The sequence below is a fragment of the Meles meles genome, chromosome 9 (genome assembly GCF_922984935.1).
Source record: "Meles meles chromosome 9, mMelMel3.1 paternal haplotype, whole genome shotgun sequence".
Classification (NCBI taxonomy): Eukaryota; Metazoa; Chordata; class Mammalia; order Carnivora; family Mustelidae; genus Meles; species Meles meles.
In genome coordinates, this window is record NC_060074.1 from 33,481,429 (window position 1) to 33,491,616 (window position 10,188).

Here is a 10,188-nt window from a genome sequence, read left to right on the forward strand (position 1 = left end):
GAGGGAGATCCAGGCATGTGCAGTGGCCTGAATACCAAGAAAATAAGGTGTTTAACAATGCCAAATGTTGCTAGAACAAGTTAGATAAGGACTTGGACTTGATCATCGTACCTAGCAATATAGAAGTCATTGTTGATCTCAACAGGAGCCGTTTCTGTGGAGAAGGAGAAGTAAAAACCTGACTGAAAGGGGTTTGAGATGTGAGAAAAGAATTTGGTTAAGTACACACAACTCTTTAAAGAGTTTTGGTGTTTTTTTTTCCCCCAGGGAAGAATAGGCATGAAGCATTGGTGAAAGGGCAGGCAGAATCAGAAGTTCTTGCTTGCTCCCTAGGTATTTCATTGGTTTTGCAGGTGAAAGAAATTGCAAACTATTTGTATGTTGACAAAGATCATCCTAGTAGAGAGAACAAAGCTGATGCACAAAACAGGGGAGAATTTCTCAAGCAAGTTTCTCAAGTAAGCAAGAGGGCAGAATTGAGTGCACAGGTGGAAGGTTTGATAAAGATGGAAGTACAGTTACCCACAAGAGCAGGAAAGCAGGGAATGAATCACCACAGAGGCAGGGTGGTAAACAAAAATGAAGATGGTTAGGGGCCTGGGGGGATTCAGTTGGTTAAGTGTCTGCCTTTCTCTCAGGTCATAATCCCAGGGTCCTGGGATTGAGCCCTGCATTTGGCTCCTTGCTCAGCAGGGAGCCTGCTTCTCCCTATCCCTCCACCTGCCAATCCTCTTGCTTGTTCTCTCTCTCTCTTCCTCTGTCAAATAAATAAATAAAATATTTTTTTAAAAATGGAGATGGGACTCTGTAGACCTTCTCTTCAGATGGCTTCATTTTTCTCAGTGAAACAGGAAGCAAGGTAATCATGCACATATAGATTGTGGAGGCAGGGCTGAATATTTGTGGATAGAGGGAAAGTATGAAATTACTGTCTAAAGGAAAGAGCCTGAGTATACAAGGGTATGTTAGAGTTCCAGCACAGCATTATGGACCACTTGAGATCAGTAGGCATGAATTTAAAGTGATATCAGTATAGTTGTATGTCTTTCACCTGCAATGTTCAGCTGTAGGAGAAAAGGTAAGAGTGGGTAGAGAACTGGACTTCACTAGAATTCCTAGATTAACAAGGAATTTACAATGAAACACAAGAGAGTTAAGGTTTACAAGGAGTATAATGATGAAACCATGAAATTTAAGACCAGCAAGGTGGGTGGTGAAGAATAAAGAGGATGGGAGAGAGTAGAAAGATGGCAAGGATCCATGGATAACATCTCATGTGTGGGTGTGGGTGATTATTGGAACTCAGGTCCTAGAGGAAGTGCACTGGAAATATAGAAGGTAGTCGTTAGAGTAAAATGTTTAGGATTTAGATTTAGGCTAGGTCGCAGTTATTGCTAAGAAGAAGACCTGCAAGTAAATAGCTGATGGAGGTTGGTGACTGGAAAGGATTGGAAAGATCATCTTCAGGGGTATTGAAATGGACAAGTATTATGAAGGAGCAGTGTTAAAAGGAGTGAAGGGAGCAGGAGCTACTATCTTTAACAAGTGAGTTACCTGGAGCAAAGAGTGAATGCAACAACCAGGAGTAATGGGTGGGTACTGAATGACATATGATATTCAAAGTACCAAATCAATAGGTTGTACCTCTTAAATTTATACAAGGTTATTTGTCAAATATATTTCATTTTTTAAAAAAGCCATTATTTGGCTGTTCCAGATGTCCAACATTTTAGCTTGAACTTTACTTGGATTTTATGACCCTTTATTCATCTTTTTAATATATCTTATTTGAATTGGTTTTACTTCCACGTGCATCTAAGATGATTTTCATGAATAAGAAAGTTGTGTATTCACACACACACACACACACAGAAAACTTGAAAAAATAATGTCCCATAAGTAGCAAAAAGGAGTAAGGAAGAATTTCAAAGGCAACAGCAACCTCAGAGGAGAGAGGAAAGTTTCCTTTAGAACAAGAAAGTAAAGAGAATATTCAGAGAAAAGGTTGAGGATGCAGGAGATTTTGCTGATGATTGACCTTAAATATCAAAGGACATAATAAAAAATGTTGTAAAACATGGAAAAGAGTTGGAACTGGGGTCAGAAAAGGTGATATACAAGGATTAGTGGGGTTTGAGTGTGGCAAATGAGGAATAACTTGGAAGTTTTTTCATAAAGGGTGCAATTAGGTTAGTCCTAATTGTTCCTGAGGCAGGTAGTATAGAACAGCTGTGAGTGCTAAGGAGACAGAAGGCTGGTAAGTGGGGGACCTTGGCAAGAGCATAGAGATTGTTAGGCTTCTATCTGACTTCCAGTGGAGACATGGACCCCCACAAGGGGTGCAGTCTTAGGCAATTTCTTCTTCTTGCAGTGGTAGCCTGCAGAGGACATCTGTTTGGAGAGCTCAGACTACTCCCTGACTTCTGCTGAAGGAGGCTTCTGGGCAGACAAAGAGGCTGTGTTGCTCTAATCGCAATTAATTTGTCATTTACATTCTTAAATGGTACTTAGAGCGTTCTGTCTTACACTAGCGAGCAATGTACTAAAGCACTTCTGAAAAAAATCATTGGATCAGAAATAAATCTGATGACTCAGTAGCTGGGGATTTGATGGTATTATAAAAAAGGTAGAGATGCTTGCTGACTGGGGTTGGAAAGAAGTCAGGCAAAGAATATACATCCCAAATTAAAGTAGCTCCCCAATGGCCAATCCTGATGCCTACAATGTCATCTTAGAGAATCATGGAATTTCAAGTCTGAGACTTTAAGAAAAAAGTACCACATGGTAGCAGAATGAATGCAGGGTTTGCCATCCCACTGATTTGTGTGTAAATTCCAGCCTGGAAACAGCTGTATCATGTCCAGTAACATGTGTTCAATTCTTAACCTCTGGATAGAATGTCCAAACATCAGTGTAAACATTTCTGTTGGGTGGAGTCATGTGCCACATTCTCATTCCTGCTTAGGGTTGGCATGGAAATAGTCATGGGGTTGACTCAGAATACAAGGAATGACTTCTTGCATGAAACAGGAAGTTGAAAAGAATATGTAAAGGGCAGAAGATATATGTGGACATCTGCCAAGCATGGCATACGGTATGTACCTAGACCTTAAACCACCCAAATATCCTGGATCTCCCCATAATCTTCAATTCGTAGTACTATCTAGTGAGGTAGTCTCTATATTGAAAGTATTTGAGTAAAGTATTTAGTATTAATTGACTAGGTGTTAATTAGAAATACTGTAGAGGTAATTTATCTCTAACATCTCTTCCACAAAATTGTGTGATAATTTAGAAAAGAGTCTAGGCAAAATTATGAAGTAGAAAAACCTACATTCTGTGTTGTCCTCAATGTATGCAGGCCCTCTTTTTGCCTTCTGACCCTTCAAGGATTGCCTCCCCTCCCTACCCCTGGCACGCGCATGCACGTTCACACACACACACACACACACACACACACATACATATATACCACAGGTGTGTCACTTGGAAGTAACCCACACTGAGACCTCATGAGTCTCTTACCAACCCACTTCCAAAGTCCCAACTCAGCTGACAGGGCACTTCCCAGAGAGACAATGTAGTGAAGTGATGAAGTACTCAGGCTTTGATAACTCATAATACCAAGTAACTTTGGGGAAGTTACTTAACCTTTCTGAGTTTTGCTTCTCTTCATGTAAAACAGTGATAATAAGAGACCCTTGACAGTGTTACAGTACAGACTACATGAGGTAAAGTGTTTAGTACAGTGCCTGGTACATAATAGGCATCCAGTAAATAGTAATTATTTATTTCCTTGTTTCTTTTATGACTATTACTGTTGTGTTGCTATGTAAATATTCTTGTGGCTGCTGCCTTTGTGGTTGTTGTTGATTCCCTGTTGATATGTTAGGATGCTGATATCATTCCCCAACATGATATACATTGTAACAATCACAAACCACGTAGCCCTCAGGATTCTCTCAAGGACTAAGACAAAAGAGAAGGCAATTGGTGTTTTCCACTGTGCCTATGCTCCTTCACTTACCTGATAGCTTGAGGGTCCTTTAGCCCCTTTCAAATCATACAAAAGAGGCATCAGCCTTGTCTTCTGAGGACCAGAGTGATCTGGAAATATGTAGGTCCCTTCCAAGTCTATAGTTATTTCTGATTGCCCTGAATGAAACTTTATTTTCCCCCAAAGCTGGTTATGGGTATGAAAGACTTAAATGTATTTATTTATTTATAAATCAAGGGTACAAGGTATAACTACGACAATAGAAGTCTTATTCCATAAATCATATATGTGAGAAAAACAATAGGCAAGTGTTAAGCAGTGGGCTCTTACAGGACATTGCATTCTATAAGCATATAGCATAATAACATGTTTACAATTATTTCTTACCTGGATTGGCTGTGGAAGATAAAGATCTTCTCTCTGTGCTCCATAGTCATTGTCTCTGGTTTCCAGAATGAATAGTCCACAGTTGTCGAGAAACATTTATTAATCAATAATTAAACACAGGATAGAAAAGGCCTTATGAATAAAACTATATATTTATAATGCTTTATTTCTTTTGCTCCAGAACTTCACAAAACACTACAGACAGTAACAAAATAATTCAATAAATATTAAAAACTTCCAAGAGAATTGTAGGACACTCTTTATCATAAGTGAGCATCAACAATGCCACAGCCATTAAATACACTATAAACACTATCACAGATATCTTTCTTGAATAAGGGATATGATTATTTTTTTAATCCAGAAGTCATAACATTGACACATATCCATACACAAGAGAACAGCTCAGAGTAAGTGAAGCAGATACTCCAGTGAAATGGAATCATCTGCCTGTACATCATTTAAAGATATTACAGTGTTAACAGGATAGAAGTCAACACACTAAAGAGAAATGTCGGGGTTTTCTTGGGGTTGGAGGGATAAAGTAGGGCAATTAATGAAAACTCTTACATATTTTCCATTGCTCTCTTAGCAATATGCTCCCTTCCCTTTTCTGCCTTTTCTTGGTTGAGGTATTCCAACACTTTCATTAACAGATCTTCATCCAAGTACTGTCTGTTTGGGGAATCATCATTCTTTGGGGGCCCCACAGGGATCCTTTTGCTTACCGAAGCCAGTTTGTCAGTTTCCTGAGAGCTGCCTTGATTCAAATGCTCTTTGATGGCCTGTTCAATTTGGTCCTCATCCTGTAGATTATCTTCGGATGAGACTTGACTTGGAACTCGCTTCACCTGGTTTGAATTCATGATCTCAGGGTATTTCACTAGCATCCTGGCCAAGTACTCTCCTAATTCTTGATCCTTATCATTCAGGTTTTCATATGCCATTTGCCTGTTCTCCACATCCGGCATCCAGGCACCTTTAGGGAGCTGGTTTGCTCTAGATCTTCCAGGACCATAGGGGAGTCTTGGCAGAACTTTCTCTCGGTTATACTGACCAGGAAAATATGGAGGCTTTTGGTTTGTTGCACTCTCCATCCCTAAAAGATTTAAAATTTCCTCAATAGTGAGCCCATCTGGTAGGGTCTCTGCCACAGCTCGACCAGGTGTTTTGGAGTAGCTATTCTTGGAGAGCATTTTATTTTGGAACATGTCTGGACGGTCTACATCAACCTCTGAGATGTCATCTAAGTCAACGGGAAGTTCAACCTCCTGCTCTGGTTCCACAGATCCATTTGGCTTCTCTCCAGTTTTCAGCATGTCAATTAAGTCTTCAGGGGGTATCTGTAAATTCCTTGAGATTTCAATCAGCTGATAAATAGACTGAGAATCGAGTGGTTTCTCAAAAAGCCTGGTTGCTCTTTCCGCGTTCTGCCCATTCTGTGACCTCCCACTACCTGCAGCATTCACTAATCTTTTCAGATATGCAATTACTTTGGAGACATCATCTGAGAGTTGGTCTTTACTCTCCTTCCGGACATCTTCATCTTGGAGGCCAAGCTGCCCTGAACGCTTCACTTCATCATTGATTTGTTCATTTTTTTCTGCATTCTCTTTGCTGTCTCTTACCTCTTCCTGGGTTTGACTCTCCACCTTTTCTTCTACTGGGTTCCAATCTTCTCCCCCAACCACATCTTCGTAGGCAATGTTATTGGCCTTGTAGATGTCATCTTCATCATCTGTGTAAAGTTTTTGTTCCTCATCAACTCTCTCACGTTTCTGGTTGTTTGGTCCTGTCAGTTTCCCCAGCTCTTGGAACACGGACTCTAGTGTGGCAAGACTTTGAGGAGTATATTGTTCCTCTACTATTTCATTTGTGCGTTTAAAGGGGTTATCCCTGGAATTCTCTTCATACATAGGAGGGAATCGCATGTGCTTGAGCTTCCTCTCTGGCCACTGCTGAGTCTCGTAATCATCAGGAATGTCCATTGGAAAGTTCTTTTCTGAATTCAAGGCATAGGGCTTTTCTTTTGGTGTAGACTGAGGCTCATTCTCAGCCTGTCTCAAAGCTTCAAGTATTATCCTCATCCACTCATCTTCGCTCAAGGAATCCCTTGTATTTTCTGGCAAGTGACTTTCATCACCATTTTCTTTTTTCTGAAGGGGAACAGAGACACCTTGGTAGGGATTGTAGTCTGGGCTGTTTTCTTCTTTGTGAGCTTGTTGTCGGAGTTTTTCTATGTATTCTAAAGCTCTGATCATTTCAGGACTGGGAAACTTTTGGACGTTTTCCAATCTGAGATCTGGTTCCTTCTGAAGCAGCTGGTTTCGCTGAAATGAAGCTGCTTCATCCCCAGAGATGAGGAAAATTAAAGGGATGAGAGACAGGGCTGCTCCAAACCAGTGAGTCTTAGCTTCTGCCATGTTTGAAAGATGTCCTTAAAGCATAGAAAATATGAGTTAATAGAAATGAAAAACTAGAAGACACTATTGCAAAAGAAGTAACTGACCATTGAGGGAAAACATATAGCAGACATTATTTCACATTAAACTTAGTATGACTCTTTTTAAAAGCCATACATATTTCCTATATAACCCCCACAAACTAACTACAGGAATCTAGCACAACTGTTATTTAATTGCATCAAATTTGCATGGCATTCACTTTGTTAAAATAATAACAAAAACACTGATAATCAGGTCTCTCAAATTTTATTTTTTAATTTACAAAACATGTAGTTAGTTTTTAGTATGCATTTGCTGTTTAATAAAAAAATTCTAAGCTGATTTTTAGTTCTCTCGTATGGCATTCTTATTAAAATCATTGGCCAAAAAAAAATTTTGTTGGCTGAATTTAAAACGTGCATGTACATACACACACAAACACACACACACACACACACACACACACACAATGAATTCCTTATGGTTGTATTAAAAATCATGTGATTTAGTTCCTGAATTGTCCATCTAATTTTGTTGTAGAAACAACACAGCAGTAATACTATATATGACAAAGTAATACAGCATCTTAATGTCAATCATACTGAATCATGCTTGTGGATGGTCCTATATACATACATTCTTCAGAAATAACTTATTCTCACTCTGACACCAAACCCAACTGACAATTTTTAAATTTCTGTATCTTAATAACCTCCAGAACATTCTCCGGTCCCAGCTAGTAGGCTAACCTAGTAAGTTTCTGTGTAAATTTACTGAAAAAGTAAACTTTTAAAGTATCTGTGTTCCATATTTCTTCTAATCATTTTATTTGTGACTGTACTGCAAAATCCAATCATAGTTATATTTTTCATCAGCCTTCAAGAATGCATAGTAAATAATAACAGATGCTACAGAAAGAACATAAGTTTTCTTAACCAGTCTATTTCTGAACTTGTGAGTGTTCAGATGCAGCTTGACTTATGTCTGTGTCTATTTTGGTGTGGACCTGTGAAATCTTAAATGACTCATACTGTTAGAAAATCTTAAAATAACCACTGTGTAACTTCCAATTTAGATAAACACAGACGATATGTTGAATTCTTCCTACTTAAAAGTCTTCATTCATTTTTTCCTCCAATGCTTTATAATCTCACGTATGAATTAGCAAGGGGATTATTTTTTACATGTTTTACATTCAGCTTGTTAACATTGAAAGACTATTTTAATATTTGCAATTTTTTGCAAATAAATATGAGGAAAGCTCACAAGTTTGTTCATGATATCTTATTTGCATCATGATTTTGTGACATATAAGCTTAGTTAGTGGGTATGATATTCTGTTAGTTTAGATATCAATTGTAGAAAATATCATTTTTCATCATTTGGTATTTAAGTAATGCTTTCAGTTTTTAGACCCTAACAGTGGTTGCAGTTAAAGAAATTTCTTTAGCATAAATGCATCTAATCATTAAAATGATCCCATTAATTAGACTTAATTTACTGAAAGAAAAAGATCTTTAAAGGCATGTCAGAGAAAACTTCTAATATTTACTATGAATTTAGGTTTATGGTAAGAAAATTTTTATTCACAGATTCTTAGATTTAAGTAAAAGTACATTATAATCTCTTCTTTATATTTTCTCAGGATGAATTTATCTTTATCTATTTTCAGCACTGGCATTTGAAATAGTAATTTTAAGAAACTTAGTGAACTTATTTTCTTCAAAACCATTATCTTAGGGTATTCTTAACATGAGTTATGTGTTTGTCTTTAAAATCATTATCTTATAAAAGATCTTTATCTTGTAGATTGGCTTTCCTATGGAATTGGGGCAGAATATTTAATGCAGGTATTTAAACCACAGCCTAATATATGCTATCCTCTTGTTATATATAAGATTTCAGTTTGGATGACATAGTTATTGCCTTTGAGTAAGACTCAAGGGATTTCTTTCCCAGGTAGCAGTTCTTCTATATACTGAAGAAGGTTTCAACAGCTCTAATATCCAATGTACAATTTGAACTACTGCTTTGTAAGCTAAAATGTCTATTCTATTGAAATTAAGACTGGAACCCTGACAAATACAGGGGGATATATCTAATTTGAGCAATTCCACTAGTTAAGATACAGAAAAAAGAAACATGTCCCATTTGTTCAGCAAAATATTCTACAAACTCTTTCAACCAAAACAGAACAATAATAGCTTACACGGTTATGAAGGTTTTTCTCATGGTAATTCAAAATTATCAACTCTCTGTAATTCATAGTCATATCCAACCTATAACCCAAGAAAATATTGCACCCTGAATAAAAGAAAAAAATTGTTCCCAAGATAATTTTAATCTTTCTTTCCTGGGACTAAAACTAGGAAATAATGATGTAAGCCATTTCAGAGCATATCAGTTCAGAAAATAATTTTATATAGTTTATTAATTTTGAGCTCTTATAAATGTCAGAGGAAAAAAGAAGAACTAGTTACAAAATTGGTTGTCTCTATGACTAATGTGTTTAACAGCCTTCAAATGACTAGAAACCTACTGCTAATAATATTAAACATATAAATTATCTCTGACTTTATGTCTAGTTTTTAAGAGAAGAAACAATACATTAAGGAAAGAAACAAAATATCAGGCTTAGTTAACTTTACATTAATATGGGTATTGACACTAAAATCCTTAACTTTTCCACACTTCTTACATATGGTTATCCAAATAGCATGATGGTTATAAATATCCAACAGCAAGTGGTATAAATCATGGATTCAATTCTATATGTACATATATAGTGTCCTTACATCGGTTGAAGAGCAGCAGGTTGCTATTCAGTTATTCTATAGATATAAGATTGCCAAACAGTCTTTTTCTTCTTAGCTAGGAATTAAGGAAAAAACACGCAATTTAGAACTTTCCAGTAAATTGAATGGAAAAGCAGTCTTACCTCCTTTTTATATCGCAGAGGAGGTCCACAGCATGTTCCTCCCAGTCCGCCCGGTGAGCTGCTCGGGCCGTTTCAGCACCCGGACAGCTCCTCGGTTTATAGGGAGCCGCCGCGCCTGACTCCGCACTGCCACACTGACGTCACCCGGCTCAGCCACAAACCCGAGCACAAGCGAGTTTTTTCAAAGAACCGGAGAGAAAATAATCACTTTATATATTCAAGGGGGGAAAAAATGCTGCATGCTTACGCCACCTGTCTTTTTGTGGCAAAAATTGCAGTTTTTTTTTCCATCAAAATTTTTGAGGCTTGAAATAAAATGCTCTGCACAATTTCCCTTAGAAATAAAGAATACTGTTACGCTGAAAAAATAAATAAAATGGAAAAAAAAAAAGAAATAAAGAAATCTGTCAGACAGACATGGC

The 10,188-nt window shown here is 37.5% G+C and overlaps 1 protein-coding gene across 1 annotated transcript; it reads right to left on the reverse strand.

The window, feature by feature from the left end:
• Nucleotides 1-4,532: 4,532 nt before the first annotated feature.
• On the reverse strand, nt 4,533-9,910 carry SCG2 (secretogranin II). Its single transcript, XM_046017961.1, has 2 exons — nt 9,767-9,910; nt 4,533-6,821 (listed from the first exon to the last, which is right to left on the reverse strand). The coding sequence occupies exon 2, from the start codon at nt 6,805-6,807 to the stop codon at nt 4,951-4,953; it is 1,857 nt and encodes a 618-aa protein (XP_045873917.1). The 5' UTR covers nt 6,808-6,821; nt 9,767-9,910; the 3' UTR covers nt 4,533-4,950.
• Nucleotides 9,911-10,188: the final 278 nt, after the last annotated feature.

Coding starts and splice junctions, on each gene's coding strand:
- SCG2 (XM_046017961.1), bottom strand. CDS start 6,807: ATGGCAGAAGCTAAGACTCACTGGTTTGGAGCAGCCCTGTCTCTCATC.